General features: G+C 41.6%; 1 protein-coding gene across 1 annotated transcript in view; it reads left to right on the top strand.

The window, feature by feature from the left end:
* Nucleotides 1-18,731, top strand: part of PXDC1 (PX domain containing 1) — a 35,973-nt gene that overhangs the window by 8,803 nt on the left and 8,439 nt on the right. The window contains exon 2 of the mRNA XM_015888517.3: nucleotides 16,000-16,091. Coding sequence (XP_015744003.1) covers nucleotides 16,000-16,091 — 92 coding nt within the window. The remainder of the gene's footprint in view (nucleotides 1-15,999; nucleotides 16,092-18,731) is intronic.

The following is an 18,731-nucleotide window of genomic DNA, read 5'->3' as shown; positions in this document are numbered from 1 at the left end:
GCGAAGGCAGTTGATGGAAACCTTTCCTCTCCCTCTGTAGAGAATGTCTGGACCCAAGTGCATTTCCTGAACAAAGGGGGCCTTCCTCATCCTGGAATGCTCCTCCCATTTCTTCTGTAAAAGGCTACTTGTGCCTAGTTGAGTTATGTGTAGGCCTATAGCTAGTAAACAAAAATGTGGACTAGTAACTTCTGTGGACTTATTTGTAAGGCTAGCTTGTTTGCAATTAGCTTACAAGTAGGCCTCGTTTAGCATCTGACTCTTTAGTGACCGTTTGCAGTTATGACAGGGATGAAAAAGTAACTTTGCGACCAGTCCTCTCATTTACGACTTACACAGGTCTGTAAAGCAATGGAAAGCTGAAATAAAATTGTAAAATCATGATGTTTCACTTAGCGACCACTTTGCTTAACAACAGAATTGCCAATCCCAATTGCAGTAGCTAAATGAGGACTACCTCTATTCCTTAAAAAAGAACACACATTAACTCAACAGCTAATGTCTGGATCCCAAGAATGATTATTTGCAGAACATCAGCAAGATAGCTTCATCAAAATGCATATAGGTAGTCCTTGAGTTATGACCATTCATTCAGCGACCATTCAGATTTATGACAGTGCTGAAGAAGGAGACTTATGACCGCTCCTCAAAGTTGTGGCCACACCAGCACCCCCACGGTCATATCATTGTGATCAGGATGCTTGGCAACCAGTTCGCACTTATGACAGCTTGCCAAGTGCCCTACGATCACATGATTGCCATTTGCAACCTTCCCTGCTGGCTTCCCCCAAGCAAAGTCAGTGGGAAACTGGCAATGAAGGTGGCAAGTTCTGGGGTAAGTCTCCCCCTGCCGCCTTTCTTTGCTTGCAGACAGCCTGCGCCCTCTTTCCCTAGCCTCCCTGTACTCACACACGTGTGCATGCACCCCATACCCTCTTTCTTCGGCCTCCCTGTGCTTGCACACACACATGCATGTACCCCGCACCCTCTTACCACAGCCTCCCTGTCCTCACACACATGCACACTCCCCTGTGCCCTCTTTCCCTGGCCTCCCTGCAATTGCACACATGTACCTTGCATCCACTTTCCATGGCCTCCCTGTGATCACACACACCTTGCACCTTCTTTCCTTGGCCTCCCTGCACTTGCACATGCACCCTGCACCCTCTTTCCATGGCCTCCCTGTGATCATACACATGCACACATGTACCCCACGCCCTCTATCCCTGGCCTACCTGAGATCACATGCACCCGTGCCCTTATGCCTGGGTCTTTCTGAGCTTGCACCACACCAAACACCCTTTCTCTCGACTTCTATGCAGCCTGTGCTAGGCTTCCCAGGGCTTCTCCCACCCTCTGCGGCACCCCTGCACTCTTTACCTGGGACTCCCTCTGCTTCCTGCTTAACGACCCATGGGTCTTGGGTTACAGTGACAACTAGGACTGTCTAGATTGCTGTCGCTAAGCGATGCGGTCACATGATGTCGCGCTTTACAACAGATGGCAATCTTGGTCCCAATTGCAATCATAACTTGAGGATTACAAGTAGTCCTCACTTAACCATTCGTTTAGTGACTGAAGTTACACTGGTGCTGAACAAAGGGACTTACAACCAGTCCTTACACTTACAACTGTTGCAGCACCCCCGTGGTCACGGGATCGTGATCCAGGCACTTGGCAACCAACTTACACGATGGTTGCAGCATCCCAAGGTCACATGATCGCCATTTGCGGCCTTCCCAAGGGGCTTCTGACAAGCAAAGTCAACGGGGGAAGTCAGATTCACTTAATAACTATGTGATTCGCTTAACAGCTCTGGTGATTCGCTTAAGAACCGCTGCAAAAAAGATCATAAAATTGGACATGACTCATTTAACAACCAGCCCACTTAACAATGAATTTTCTGGTCCCTATTGTGGTCATTAAGTGAAGACTACCTACACCTGTAAAAGCAGTTGATTCCTACCAAAAACGCAAACGAGCTGCTGATTCTGTATGCTGTGCCTCACAATATTCAACCCCCACCATTAAAAACAGCAGCACTTACAGGAGAACAATATGGCTAAAAACTTTCAGTTAGATAATTAAAGAGTCAGATCATTTGTTTACCAGGCAGGGCTTTATTAATGGACTCTTGACATTGCCACAATAAAATGTGCCACGGTTGGTGCAGTGTGTCTGTTGTGAAACTAACCCTCACTGCTGCAGCATAGCAACAGCAGCTACAGTCTGTGGAAATAGCTAATTTACCACCAGATCATAATATAAATACAATATAAATATAATATATAATATAATATAATATATAATATAATATATAATATAATATAATATAATATAATATAATATAATATAATATAATATAATATAATAAAAATATAAATATAAGTACAAATACCGCTCTCTATCAGTAGCAACTTTACTGTACTTGTGTGTGCAAACACAGTGGTATTTAAAATAAACCCACTGCAATCAGTGGTATTTAAGTCAGTCAGAACTAATTAAGCCCCATAGATTTCAGTCAGTCTACGTACATATGACTAAGACTGGATTCAGTTGATTGCATATAACCAGATGTTGTCTGAATAGAGAGGAAAGGGTTTTTTTCATTCTTTTGCATAGCTGATGTTTACATAAAGTAAATACATAGACTTTATATTGTTACTCCCCAAACAAGGAAGAACTGTTTGTTGCCCAGTTATGCACTTCCTAGAGGCATGTGGCTGGCCTCTGCTGAAAAGCGGGTCTAAGATAGCACTACCATATCTGGGCTGCAAAGATCCAGATGACCACTACATGGCAGCAAACTAATTTAGACAGCCCTTTACAGGTAGTCCTTGACTTACAATGGCAATTGGGACCAGAATTTCCGTCACTAAGCAATGCGGTTGTAAAGCGCAACCGTATCACTTAGTGACAGCAATCCCTGCAGTCCCAGTTGCCATCGTTAACTGAATTCTACAGTCGTTAGGCGAGGCAACTTCCTGCTGGCTTCTCACAGCCAAAGTCAGTGGGGAAGCCGGCAGGAAGTTGCAAGTCCCAGGCTGGCAAGCAGGTAAGTGGCCGCTGGCAGGTGGGAGAAGTGAGGGGGTGCGCGGGGGTGCAGGGGAGGGTTGGGGAAGGTGCAAGAAAGGGTTGGGGAGGGTGTGGGGATACACAAGAGGCACAGTGAGGGGTGCGAGGGGGTGCGCAAGAAGCATGGATTGAAGAGGGTGCATGAGAGTGCAAGGGGGTGCACAAGAGGCATGGCATGTGTCAGAGGGTGCGCAAAGGTGCAAGACAGTGTGCAAGAGGTACAAGTCAGGGAGGGTATGTGGGGGTGTGCGAGTGGCTGGTGTGGTGTGAGCACAGAGGGTCTGGGAAGGGTGTACAGGTGGGGGAGACTTACCCGAGTGACTTGCGACCTTCCCTGCTGGCTTCCCCATTGACTTTCTGGGAATGTTGGCAGGGAAGGTTGCAAATGGCGATCACGTGATCACAGGATACTGCAACAGGTCATAAGTGCGAGCCAGTTGCCAACCACCCAGATTGCAATCACATGACCGCAGGGTTGCTGGGATGGCCAGAACTCTAAGGACCGGTTCTAACCACCATTCTTTCAAGCACTGTTGTAACTTCGAACGGTCATTGAACAAATGGTTGTAAGTCGAAGACTACCTGTAGTCAAATTCAACCGGAGAGCTCTTTTGATGTTCTTTGGGAATTGTCCTTGCTCCAGAAAGGTGAGCTTGTATGAGATTTCAGAGTATATTGCTGGCATGGATACTGTCTTCCTACAAACTGCCACTGTATGATGTCCAGTTACCAACTCTGAAATGATACCTGGTGGCGTCCCTTGAGGAGATGGACAAAAGCAACTTTGCACAGAAAAGCATCTCTAATATTTAAAATATATTTTGGGATTGCTGTGTTTTCAGACATGCAGCCTATTTCAATCCCTGGGCAAAGTGTCCAGAAATTTTTCTAATTACCATAGTAATTGTAATTTACTAAGCAAGAGAAATGTTTTCCACACCCCGTAAGGACAGCCCTATGCTTGTTCACATTTATGAGTAATTTAATTATTACATCCGAACAATTAATGCTACAGAAGTTTTAGGTTGGCTTCAGTTTGCTGTTTCTAAAGTCAGACACTTGGGACAACATGACATGAAGTTCTGCTCAGAGTGCTGAACACAGATGCAGCCATTGCGATCCCACAAAACAACACTGCTGATCAGTTTTTTCACAGCAGGGAGATAAATGGCATTTTGTTGACAGCTCTTTGAAGAATGAGCATACTAAATGTGTGGGGGAACAGATGTTTGTCAAACTAGGAGTAAGGGCAGGATGCACTAATTTTTCAGACGGTGTTTAAAGAGAGAGGAAATCACCCTGACTTCCACACTATGTATCAGCGATAATACTAATGTATTTCAGGAAAACTTGTGGTTACTTTTAGAATTCATTCCATTGCTGTTTGGTCAAAAGGTCATGGCATAAATTCCAATTTTTTGTGTGTGCTTGTGACCATTTAGTGGAGTTCCAAAGTCCAACTTCATAAATATTTTCTAAAAACATGATCCATACAAAAAAACCCCCCAATTTTAGGAAACATCAAATCCTATAGCATCTTGGAAAATCTAACACAGCCTTCCACAATCCAGGTCCCTAGTCTTTTGATTCTATTTCTTTCCTTTCCCTGGAGCAATTGGAGGGGGGTGGGGTTTAAAGTAAAATAGGGAAAATTCATGAAAAACAATGATGTCTGTGTTTTCCTGCCAAATTTCAGTGAAGCCATTTGGGGAGTTTCAAGGTTTTTTTTTTTAAAGCTATGTTGCCTGTAGGCTGCCCGTCACTCTTATACACGAGGTCTTGAATTCCAGGTGGGGTTGGGGGTATCTTTGGGGAGTGGTTGAAAAAGTCAATTTGGTGGCAGTTGACTATGCGACCAAAGCTTTAGTTGCGTGGTCACAGACACCATCTTGACTTTTTTGACCCTCCATCGATGCCCCTCGCTGCCAGTGATGAAGGAAGGACAAGACTACCCCCCAAAAGGAAAGATGAGACAAAAGAACATATGGACAATCCTAGATATGTTCCCCGTTAACATACAAAGGATCACAACTACTTAGATAGTTGATAGATGAACAAAGATAAAAAGGGGAAGCCTTTGCTAACAGCACTGTAAACAAAGGAAGCCATTGCAGGAAAGAGCGCCTAACCAATTTTGGACTGGAGACCATCCAAAAATCCCAGGGTTACAAGCTAGGCTGGGTTGTCAAAACAAATATCAAAAGGCATTTGCAAACCACTTCCTTATTGTTCCCAAGAGGACTACCTGGACCTGCCCACGTGGTTAAGCAGGGGCCAACCCAAATCAGGGGAGCCTTTACCTTTACTTAAACAAAAGATCATGAAATACATACATAACAACAGTGGTGTCAAACATGGCATTTGGCAATGTGTGGGCCACTGGTTATTTGCTCCTAAAGGAGGAAGGGCTCTTCAGGTTGATGGTAAAAAAGAGAGAGGGAGAGAGAACTTCTTTTTAGAGACAGGATGGGGCTCAGTCCTAGGCCCTACCTGCAGGATTTCCTTGAGAAAACTCCTAAATATTTGGGAATAACATGTGGAATTCCTCCAGCAGCAACTTTTTCTATGATAGACGTGTAAGAAGGAAAAGCCACCCGTAGGGAATGCAATTCTGAAAAGCAAAAGAGTCCGTCTCAGAATTGGGATCAGACAATCCTAGCCTGAGTAGGCGTGCATAGGATTATAAACTAAGTCTCAGAATAATCTCCTAAACAGAATAAGGAAAGTTTTGTTAATGTATTGTAAATAAGAAAGCAAAGCTCAAAGCCACATACTGATAGGGAAAAACTGGAAGAGGAAATGTTATGTACGCTGCCTGCAGCTCCTGGTGGAAAGAAATTCAGGATAGAAAGCGGATGAATGAATACATTATCTTAAAGAATAGAAGAGCTACATTTGCCTAAGAAGCCTAAAAAAAAAAAATCTTGCAGATCATAGCATCCATGATAGATTTTGATAGCTTAGATCAGTGTTTCTCAACCTTGGCAACTTGAAGACGTGTGGGCGTCAACTCCCAGAATTCCCCAGCCAGCATGGCTGGCTGGGGAATTCTGGGAGTTGACATCCACACGTCTTCAAGTTGCCAAGGTTGAGAAACACTGGCTTAGATAATACAAGATAATAATACAATCAGTATATTCTCCTCAAAGCCAGTGCCATATCTTGCTCTCAAGACAAGCACTCCAATCTCACGAATATCACCCTTCCCCAAAGGCTCTTTCAAACAGCCAAGCCATTACAAGCTTCCTGATCATCACCAGAGAAGCGGCCATCCTTGCCTCCAGGAGCAAGTTAATCCATAGGAAAGATGCCTGCATAAAGGATGCTGGTTTCCCCTTTCGGTAGACTTCCCAGTAGGCAGAAACTCTCGGCGTGCATTCTCTGCCTGCATGCATTGGGTGGAGAGATCCTATCTGGAGAAGGTCTTGCTGAAAGTGTTCAGAGCTTTGTAAGTAATGAGTAGCACCTTGAATTGTACCTGGAAACTGACCTCTACCCATAATATAGGTGGTATATGACAAGAACTGGGATTGACCCATTAATAAATGGCTGCCTATCAGTTGAAGTTTCAAAAAGGTCTTCAAGGGCAGCCCTGCATAGCCAAGTTGTGATAGTTCAAACAAAAGGTGACAAGGGCATGAGTGACAGTGAATGCCCTCTGATCCAGGAAAGACTGCAACTGATGCACCAGCTGAAGCTACATAAAGGTCTAACTGACCATGGCTTCCATTTCCTTTTCAAGTAGCAGCTGTGAATCCAGAACTATCCCCAGATGGTGAGGCTGCTTTTCAGGAGAAGCTGAAGGTCATCTAGCACCAGAGTTGGAACTGGCTTCTGGACCAGCAGGCACCCTAACTCACTTGCATTGAGCTTGGACCTGTTATTTTTCTCATACAGACCTTGACAGCCTCAAAGCATTGTGTCAAAACTGCTGCCATAGCTCTCATTTAACCCAGGGTGGAGACACATAACTGAGTATACCTCACTCTGTGCCAACAGATGACCTCCTCCAGCAGTCATGTTAAACAAAATAGGGGACTGGTTGAGCCCTGGGACATCCCATAGTGGAGCTCCTAGGGCTGTACCTTATTTTCCCCACAACCATTGACTGGAGTTGCATACCTGAAAGGAGAAGAACTACTGTAAAATGGTGCCCCCACTTTCTAAACCTTGGAGGTGATCCCGAAGGATACATGATCAATGGTACTGAAGGCTGTTGATAGATCTAGCAGGGCAAGGATTGTGCTTGAACCCTAATCGAAAAGGATCTGGAGCAGTGTTTCTCAATCTTGGCAACTTTAAGATATGTGGACTTCAACTCCCTGCTGGCTGGAGAATTCTGGGAGTTGAAGTCCACATATTTTAAAGTTGCTAAGGTTGAGAAACACTGATCTAGATAATTAATTGATTTGCCTGTTTCAGGGGAAATAAAACCGTTTCAGTTGTTTTGGCCATGGGAAACAGCGGGATTCAGAACCAGCTCTTAGGTTGAATGGATGAAAACATGGATGATCAATGAAAAACTGCAGGAAACTAACTCTTTGCTGCTTTATGGTGGTTGTCCCGATTTTTGAAGCCAGATCTGGCAGCCTTAGCCCTAGCCTTTCTTGAACATAGAGCAACTATTTGCCTGGATGTGGAGACATCTTAATTACAGTAGAATAAACTGGCTCTGTGTTTTTGATTTCTCACACAGTGTAGAACTCTTTTGACCAATTACCTCCTCCAGGACAGGAGGACATTCTGGCCAAAAATATTAAATTAATTCCAGGCAGGCCATTCAGGAGTTACTTTAAAATATTAAGTATTTTACAACTATACTCTTGTAAGTCTGTGTAGTCCATGCCTAAAGCTAACCTTGTAGACAGTCAGGAATATTGAACTATCTGCCTCTGTCCCAATATTTAAAAATTCACCTGCAAATTTAGTCTTTTTCGTGGCTGGAGGCCAAAAACAAAACAAAATAGGAAAAAAGATTTTATCCTGTTGAATGATTAGGAAGGAACTAAATAAACAAATACATACCCACCTCCCCTTGCTTGGCTGCTAGCTTTTATATATGAAATATAAATTACATTTACAGCCTCAGTAATACTCGGAAGAAAAGAATAATCTTAAATCATGTATACACACTTGCTCAGCACAACAGTGCTTCATTGTACACTTGAAGTGCTAAAGGGACAGAAGAACTACAGCCAAGGGGTCGAACCAAGAAGTTCAAACACACCTTTCCCTAGAAAAGGAACAGCAGGCCAAGAGAGACGATTAATACACAGAGAGCTGTTACAAGAACATGGAGAATATAAGATGAAATCAAGAGATCAATTGACTGCAGAGGGATTAGTTTTCAATGGTTTGCATATGCACAGTTAAGAGAAAGATTTATGGTCAATTAGAGAACATTTGGAATTGAACAGCACAAGACAGAATTTGAAATTGAACTTGGTACAAATGATGAACGTGTAAGTGCTAAAATATATAAGCTTTTGTTGAAATTTGAAATAGAAGAGCAAGTGAAAGAGTGTATGATAAAATTGGCTAAGAACTTTGGGCGTAACATGCTGATGGAACAATGGGAAAATATTTGGCTGAAAGGACTGAAATTTACATTATGCTATAACCTTAAAGAAAACTTTTGTAAAGTGATATACCGTTGGTACACGACTTCAGAAAAAATTATTTAGAATGTATAAACATACTTCAAATTTATGTTGGAAATGTGGAAAACATGAAGGATCATTCTATCATGCCTGGTGGATTCGCAAAAAAGTCAGAAAATTTTGGGTTCAAATACACATGGCGATACAGAGAATTTTAAAGATTAATATTCAGTTGAAACCAGAACTTTTCTTGCTGGGACTAATGGATAGACAATTAGAAAAAAGTTATAGAAGGTTGTTTTTATATATGATAACTGCTGCGAGATTATTATATACACAAAAATGGAAAGACTCTGAAATATATACAACAGAGGGATGGCTGGTGAAGATGACAGAATTAGTAGAGATGGCAAAATTGACTTGGACAATAACTACATTTGTTAGTGACTGGAAAACCCCTTATGGAGTTTTTGCTGAAACAAGAAGAAAACGAACTTGTGATTTATGAGTTTGATGATTAGAAAGGGTAGACTACAGAAAGAAGGAAATTATGCTATACAGTGATCTTAGGGAGGGAGGGTAAAATATAAATGCACTTGCAACTGCTGTTAAGAAGATTGGAAACCATTTCTTTATAACCTTCCCTTCCCTTCCCTTCCCTTCCTTTCCCTTCCCTTCCCCTCCCCTCCCATCCTTCCTCTTCCCTCCCCTCCCCTTCCCTATTTCTTTGCTTGCATTTTTTTCACCTACTTATAACTTTACTTGTCTTTTTTATTTCAAAATTTGCATTGTTTTATTCTTTTAAAAATGTCTTTAATAATATATACATACATACATACACAATACATACACACATACACACACACACATATGCCTTTCCAGTAAAATGCATCGTAACTGCTTTAACAGTAAACATGCATACACACCAGTTTAGCAACCCAACCAGCATTCACTCTTTGGCATTTGAAATGGACTCTGAAGTCTCCACAAACAAACAGGTACAAACAGAAGGGACTGGTTGCAAAATGAATAAGCAATAACGCCAACATCAAAAACTCTAAGGGGCAACTTATCAGAATTACTCTTTGTGTTTAAAATATATATCTAATACTAAAACTGTTTGGTTTTAACTGCTTTGCTAACTTAGATGGAAAATAAAGGGAATTTCTGGGTGCAAATCCATCCATGAGATGGTGCAGAGCATGGAGCTTTAACAGTTGCTATATTCATTCCTTGTCTGTTTTCATGGATCCAAATCAGAGGCTGAACAAGTATTCTAATCATTCATATATTGAGCAAAAGCTGCCCATTTTTATTCCACATTCACACCATGCAATTAAATTGTTTGTTTTATTTAGGATCATTTATTTAATAACCATTCATTTAATGTTAATTCAGTTGGTTGACACTGTGTCAACATATTGAAATTCCATCATGGAAATTAATGTTCTGATTAGATTCTCCAGTGGGAAGAATTTTTACGCTTAGAAGACAGGAAAACGAACTGAAGCCCATGATTACACTGGCATGCTTTCCTGCAATTCTGAGATGGGAAACATGCCAAAATTGTAGTGTAAGCCTTAAAATAGGCTTTATATAGATATACAGAACAAATAATATTCCCACTCTCCTTTGCAAAAAAAAAAAGGGGGGGGAGACACATCTAATTAGCATCTTTGTGTCATCCAATGCATTTCTTGCCCCCCTCCCCAATATTAAGTGCAGCCCCTAACCATGAAAAGTTCCCCACCCCTACTACTTAGCCCCAGGTCTTCAAAAAATAAAGCAAATTATTTTGCTTTTTTTCATGGAGCAAACCTATAAGAAAAGCCATGGAACTTTTCTCCAGGATCCTATACATTTGTGAATAAATCTCAAAAGAACATTGTTTCTTCCAGACTCAGCGTCAGAGATCTGCAAACGGCTGACTCCTCTATGCTCCCTAAAAATGTGAATGAACTCAAACTCTGTCAATGGACATCTTCCACATCAATAACCCTAATAAATAGCTGCAAATGATAACAAGCTAGAAGTAGAATGGGCAGGAGAGTTTAACGAGAAACCCTTCATATTTCCACTGATATCTCAAATAACTAAATGTGTCTCAGGCCAAAGTCAACACACGCAGACACAGACTCCTCAGCCAATCTGACCTAGTGGAAGATTTATTTAGTTTTGAATTTAAATATATAGCTGTTTGGATATGTTGACATTTTTTCTGGAATTCTTTTAAGCGCCATGGCTGTTCCTCAAAAAATCCTCAAAAAATCCCGAGCTCAAGCTTGAGAATGATGCGAAGGAGTCTTATTCAGGATCTAGATCAGTGTTTTTCAACCTTGGCCACTGGAAGATGTGTGGACTTCAACTCCCAGAATTCCCCAGCTTGGCCAGGCTGGGGAATTCTGGGAGTTGAAGTCCACACATCTTCCAGTGGCCAAGGTTGAAAAACACTGATCTAGATCCTTAAATCTGTGTCTCAACTCTGCTGTTTCAGACTGCAGGAAGGTGCTTGTGGGACTGAATGCCTCTCCATAGCATAAAATCTCCTACCCTTTACATTTACACTGTCAAATGAGATAAAAAGCCCTTTTGCCCAACAACTTGATTTCTCAGTGCAGAAATCATCCTCTCTTTATATCTCCCTTTTCTCCATGGCTATTTGTATTGAAATGTCCGTTTCCATTAGGTATTTTGCCTTGCTAGATGGTTGCTTCTTCACTGAATGCAGTGCGAGTCACTTAACTAAGAGATGGTCTACTAGTCTAGGTCTCTTGGTCTGTGTACAGACATGTAAGCATATGTAATTGGACAAAATACTTGAATTTAACAGAATGAAATTACTGCGTTCAAATAGGTTCCATAGAGTTTGTTGTTGTTTAGTCGTTAAGTCGTATCCGACTCTTCATGACCCCATGAACCATATTGCGCCAGGCCTTCCTGTCCTTCACTGCCTCCCTGAGTTTGCTCAGTTTCATGCTCATTGCTTCAGTGATGCTATCTAACCATCTCATCCTCTGCCGTCCTCTTCTCCTTTTGCCTTCAATCTTTCCCAGCATCAGGGTCTTCTCCAAAGAGATCTCTCTTCGCATTAGGTGACCAAAGTAACTGAGCTTGAGCTTCATTATCGATCCTTCCAATGAGCAATCAGGGTTGATTTCCTTTAAGACTGACTGGTTTGACCTCCTAGCAGTCCAGAGGACTTTGAACCACAGTTCAAAGGTATCAATTCTTCGGCGCTCAGCCTTCTTTATGGTCCAGCTCTCACAGCCATACATTACTACTGGAAAAACCATAGCTTTGACTATGCGGATCTTTGTCGGCAAGGTGACGTCTCTGCTTTTTAATATGCTATCTAGGCTTGCCATAGCTTTCCTCCCAAGGAGCAAGCGTCTTTTAATTTCATGGCTGCAGTCTCCATCTGCGGTGATCTTGGAGCCTAAATAAATGAAGTCTGTTACTGCTTCCATTTCTACCCCTTCTATTTGCCAGGAATTGATGGGTCCAGATGCCATGATCTTAGTTTTTTTAATGTTGAGTTTCAAGCCAGCTTTCGCACTCTCCTCTTTCACCCTCATCAAGAGGCTCTTTAGTTCTTCTTCACTTTCTGCCATTAGGGTGGTATCATCTGCATATCTGAGGTTGTTGATGATTCTCCCTGCAATCTTAATTCCGGCTTGTGATTCTTCCAGCCTGGCATTTCTCATGATGTACTCTGCATATAGGTTAAATAGGCAGGGTGACAGTATACAGCCTTGTCGTACACCTTTCCCTATTTTGAACCAATTGGTTGTTCCATGACCGGTTCTAACTGTTGCTTCTTGGCCCGCATACAGATTTCTCAGGAGACAGATAAGGTGGTCTGGTACCCCCATCTCTTTAAGAATTTGCCACAGTTTGTTGTGATCCACACAATCAAAGGCTTTTGCATAGTCAATGAAGCAGAAGTAGATGTTTTTCTGGAACTCTCGTACTTTCTCCATGATCCAGCGAATGTTGGCGATTTGATCTCTAGTTCCTCTGCCTCTTCGAAACCCAGCTTGTACATCCGGTAGTTCTCGGTTCATGTATTGCTGAAGCCTAGCTTGTAGGATTTTGAGCATAACCTTGCTAGCATGTGAAATGAGTGCAATTGTGCGATAGTTTGAGCATTCTTCGGCGTTGCCCTTCTTTATATGTGGAAGCATGGCTCCCTCTATTGGATGCTGACCAAATTGCAGTGGAAAGACCTCTCAAGGTCAGAGATTTTCTAAATAAAGTTGGAAATTTATTTAAACAATTGCTTTTTCCTTTTTCCCTGACTTCAAGGCAGCTTTTTCCTTTTTCCCTGACTTCAAGGCAGCAGCAAATCAAGGCACCTTTATTTTGAATTAAGAACAACATATCAAATAATAAGCACACACACACACACACATACACAATATTAGATATACTTAGAACAAACAAATTCCAAACATTTTTTACATAATAGAATGGGAGGAGAGAACAGAACCAGGATGAGCAAAGAGAATTAAGGAGGCTGTAGCCAATCATAAAATATTTATTTGTCAGAAGGTAAAATAATGAGGTTACTCTGTTCTCTCCTCCCCTTCTATTCTGTTCTGCACTGTGCTGGTTCCTGTCACCCCAACTTAATTTTTCTTTATGGGAACACTTCCAACATTTTATTTCTAACTATAGAAAATTGTTTCTATTCCATATCTGAAGGAATTTTCATGGGAAAATAGTGATACTGGAAAATGGTACTTTGCGGCATGCTAGTTTCCCATTTATATATTTATTAAAAGATTCTTTAGAAAGGTTCTTGACAAAGGGACAAGCAGAATCAAGCAGAATGTCTGGGAATAGCCTAATCTATAAGGATGCAATCAGGAAGGCTAAGTCTCAGAATGAGATAGGTCTTGCAGTGAACACCAAAATAAGAAAAAGTTATTTGAGTATGTGTGAGACAAGAGGAAAATCAAGGAAGTGAACAGTCTGCTGGTTGAAGAAGATGGTGAGATGGTGATACACAGCTGGGAGAAAGCTGAACTGCTTAATTCCTAATGTGTACCTTCTTTTTTTCAAAAAAAAAAAAAAAAGCGGTCCAGCCTGTCAGAAGCTACACTGGGGAGTGGGTGGGGCAGAACGGAAATGCCAGTCAGAATAGGTAAGGAATTGGTAGGAGAACACTTGCTGCTTTGAATGAGTGTAAGGCTCTGGGACTGGGTGGATTACATTCCAGGGTGCTAAAGGAACTGGAGACATAATATCAGAACCACCGACTGTACTCTTTGAGAACTCCAGGAGTTCAGGAGAAGTGTCAGAAGATTGGAGAACAGCTAAAGTTGTTCCAGTCTTTAAAAAAAGAAAAAAGTGGAGACTACAGACCAGTCCGCTGGACATCAGTATTTGGGAGAATCCTAGAAAAGATAATCAGGCTGTAGGTTTGCAAGCACATAGAAAGGAACAAGAGGATTATTAGAAGCCAGCATGGGCTAAAAACTGATCATGCCAAACCAATCTTCTTGGTTTTGTTGACAGTGATGAGATGAGTAGACCAAGATTAGTGCACCTAGACTTCAGTAAGACATGATGAACCTGAACGTACAGATTTCTTGGAATAGAGATAGCCAGGTTTGCGGTACGTACAGTGCTTGGTAATTGGTTTGCAATAGAGGTTTGTAAGCAATTGCATGCTAGGAGGGTTCCTGCCTGGGCAGGGGATTAGAAGATCTATGATTCTATGTTTCTATGACAAGGAACTGGCGGATGTCATGGGATGTCTCTGCAGGTACATCGGTATCCATGTTTAGTATGCTGAGGATTCCAGAAGTAAATACAAAGCATTTCACTCTGATACTGTGGCAGTGAGAATATGGGCCTTTCCCCACTGTAGCATTATCTACTGATCATTGAATCAACCCAATCATTGCTGCTATAAAATTTGCTATGCCTCTTTCCAATTCTTGCTCTGCTTCTATTGCATCTGTTCCAAATCACCACGAATGATGATGTCCTGATTTGTGAGGGTGCCACTTGTAAAATGTAAGGTGATTGTTCTTTTGGCTTTGCTGCCATCCTTCTTCAGCACATTACCTGCCAGTAGGGAAAACATCCATTAATAACGGCACTGCAGCATGAATCTGGCAGATCTGATTTCCAGGCTTTGCCTAGAGTTTTCTAGACTACCTTGTTTGCCCCCTCCCATAGCCCATTTTGGCATCTCCCAAGTTAAAATAATGTAAAACCAAGAAACATGTAAGGGGACACCAGGACAGAGATAAACCTAGAGAGGAGGGAACAGATGCTACCATGGTTGTGCACCTGCTAGGTCCTGTAAAATCAAAAAACTAAAGCTAATTAGTTGCTGGACAACCACTTTTCTTACTTCTGGGGAAGGATTGGAAACGGTTGAAACTGACAAATACAAGTACAAAGTTTTCTTAAAGTCAGTCTTGACTCCTGATGATTCCATGGACACATTCGTGTTGTTTTCTTGGTGAGAATACAGAAGTAGGCTTGCCATTGCCTTCTTCTCAACTTCCCATTCTAGCCTGCAGCCCTGGTATTTCTTGGTAGTTTTCTAGGCCCAACCAACCTAGGTTCTAAGATGATACAACATCAGCCCAGTGCTGCCTTCTGCTGAGATGCCAAACACAAGGAAACTAGCAAATAAAGAAGAAAAAAAACCAGTTAAGATTGGGCTTGTCAGAGTATAACAGTTTTGTGGTCAGTTGCAGTAGGGGACAAGGCCTCTGATTCATCTGGTTCCTCATTAACAGGGAGGAGGCAGTGCTCCTTCTACACAATCATTCATTAATTAAAAACATGAAATACAGGTGTACTACAAACCAGGTATATTCTATAGATCCATACTGGTGGAAAGTGTTAAATTACTCTTTCCTTCTTCTACACTGGCACTGGGGGTTTACAGAGGGAGGCCTTTTTGTTCAGGATGAAGGTGTAACCCAGGCAGATCCAGATGAAAAAGGTTAACCTTCAAGCTCGACTGTGTGGTTTTTGTGGTATTATATAAAGCTCAGGCTTCAGCTAGTTTTAAAATTTCCTTCTTGCTGCCTTTTTTCTTTCTTTTTAAGCTATCATTTAATTGTTAGGAGCAATGGTGGATAATTTGGTAAAGGTTAAAAAATATGGATAAGATTTGTTGTTCATATGTCTTTTATATGTGTAAATGGGGGTTATTTTGTCTCATTCATTTTTACCCACTGAAATTATGTTCTCATATCTTGAGAACATAAAATACGGATTGAAATGTATATAATTAAAAATAAAATGCTAGCTTTCCCCCACAAGACTACTTTACAAATCTTCTTTTTTTTCCCAGGGTTAATTACGATTAAAGAGTCTCATGACATAGAAGCCAGGCTGAACGAGGTAGAGAAACTCCTCAAGAATATTATAAATATGCCTTGGAAGGTAAGTAGGGGAGATGCTAAACTTCAGTGAAAGTTTGGTCCATGCTGATTTTCCAACTGTTCCCTTTTTATTACGTGGCAGATATGAAAAACTGGTGAAGAAGTTCAAAAATATCCACTAATCTAGTCTTAAGAATTGTACAGTCATGATTGGAAGAGACCCATGAGTGGCTGTATTTTAGCCTAGAATACTAGGAAACACTAAAATTGTAGCGTAAACCCTAAAGTGGGCCTTACAGGTTATAGAAGACCCCTGCTGAAACCATGTGGTAGTAGGATGGAGATCTCAAACCTCTCCTCCCAGAAGGGTTTTCACATCTTGGACTTCTCTTCTGTCTTCCCTCCTATCTTCCTGAAGGACCCTTGCTTGGCATCCTCCCTCTGTTCTGCCCTTCCAGGAATGAAAAGATCAAAAAGCAAAAAAGTGAAATGATTTCTATCGCACCACTTCCTGGCCTTATAGCATCAAGTTGTGTGACTAGAGGATTCAGCCCTACTCCCCCACCACATGGGAGATGAAAGGCTCTTGATACAGCCCTGCAAAGCAAATGGATGCCCCATTTCTGGATGTCACAGGAGAGCAGTTGCCTCACAGCAGCAACCTCACTCTCTTTCTGATGTCTTTTACGCTTTCAGAGAAGCCATTTCCATCAAAGTGAAGCGATCGAGGTGCGTGTTGTACAAAATATCTATTCTGAGGAGCCAAGCTGGCCAAGCCACACATCCTGATTCTGCTATTCAATTATTCTTTGAATAATTACCTGTTTATCTGTAGGTAATTTGGAAATGGTTCAGAATTGCCCTCCAAACAAGGATAATTACAGAGAAAATCCAATTAATCCCAGATAGAACTTTTAAAATAATGTTCCTAGCTGTGCTAGCGAGACAGTTTTTGTGGCGTGGGGGCCTGGCTGAGAGAGGAGAGAACAACTTTCCTTCCTGCACAGTGTGACATCCGCCTCCAAAAGCCTACCCTGCACATATAAGGAATGTGAGAAAGTGAAGCTGTGGGCAATTCATTAAATATAATAAATTTGGGCATTGAGTGTCCTTGAGTTTAATGAAGTTTCTCCAAGGAAGCACTGATAGGATCACAGCCTTGAACATCCTATTAATAATATTTTTCCTTTGAGAAATTTAGAGAAGCTTATAGCAGAAACATTTCTGTTTAGGGTTACCTTCAAGGATTTTTCATCCTGAATGTGGAAAAGAGTAGTTAATTACTGCTAAAATGGCTAATATCTGTGATGGGCACAGATGTGTTGTCTAAATTAGGAGACAAGTGGTAGGAAAACAGATAGGATCATCATCCATTCTAGAGGGCAGACTGGGTATCTTGGTATCCAGCCCTTCGGGGTCCCTCCACACATACACACACCCTGCACTTTTCTCTTTTCTGCTTAATCCCCGCAGGACTATTTTGGCTCTTCTCCCACCTAACAACTACACCTGCAGTTCTTATCTTCTCTCATCCCAGAAGGTCCACAGAGGACCAGTTCCAACCAACATGCCCCTGTTCCTCGGAGCAGAGAGGCAGGGGCAGGGGACACCTATGCTTCCAGCTTCCCATCTGAATCCCAGCTAAAGCCCTATCCTTAGGGGGAAGGGAAGCCATTCCCTTGTTGTATCTCTAAGAGGCTGTAGAACTGAGCACTTGCCAAGGTGTTGTGGTTGATTTTGGGAAATAGAAATGTTACTCCTCTTCTCAGGAATCAGTGTGCCCTGAAGGCCTGTCTTTCCCCTAGCTTGGCTGTTACGTTTTATCAGTGTAAACTTTTTTACAACTGCTTTCTTTTCTTTTCTTTTCTTTTCTTTTCTTTTCTTTTCTTTTCTTTTCTTTTCTTTTCTTTTCTTTAGCACAAACAGGCTAGACAATACCCTTAGAATGAATCTCCCAGAGTCCATACAGCTGTAGACTGGAAGGAATAACTTCCTGAACTGGGAGATCTTTTTAGTACACATGAACTATTAGAAAGAAGAAACCCAAGAAAGCATTATGAGCCAATTATAGAAATACTGCATGTGTTGTTCAGAGTTTATGTTTCTAATGTTATTTTAAACAGTTGAGGCTGCTACACATGACAGGGCATAATCCAATACAGCTAGTCCTTGGTTAATGACGCTAATTGGGACCAGAAATTCCGTTGTTAAGTGACACGGTCATTAGTCGAAAAACCATGTGACTGTGCTACTTGGCGATGAGGTAGTCAGGAAAGGATGTCACTAAACTGAGTTGGTTGGGAATTCTAATAGTCTTGGCTGTTTTTACCCTGAGGTTTGTGGGGTGTCGATTTTCTAGGTATATTAAATCTAAATGAACATTTAAGTGCTTATTTTGGTTTTTTTTTCCTGCCAAAAACAACAAATAAATAAAAAGCCACTTATCAATAGCTTACTGCTAAATTTTAGTAGCACAATTTAGCCATTGCATGTAGTATGCAGATATGTGGATTGCCCACTTTCTGTCAAGTTTATTACCCACTTCAACTTTATGCAATCTGTAAATTTGTTGGGACTAGAACTTGCAGAATTCCCCGTTAGTGTGAAGGGCATCAAGTCTGAGAAAGTTGGTCTGCACCCTGTAGGGTTTCAGGCAGAAATCTTTCCTTGTCCTACCTGCAAGTACCAAGTATTGAACAAA

Source organism: Python bivittatus, unplaced genomic scaffold (genome assembly GCF_059951505.1).
Source record: "Python bivittatus isolate LINGU-HERP-01145 unplaced genomic scaffold, Pbiv_v1 ctg000840_np1212, whole genome shotgun sequence".
NCBI classification, from domain to species: Eukaryota; Metazoa; Chordata; class Lepidosauria; order Squamata; family Pythonidae; genus Python; species Python bivittatus.
The sequence above is the reverse complement of the archived record's forward strand: the minus strand, read 5'-3'. Positions and strand labels throughout refer to the sequence as shown.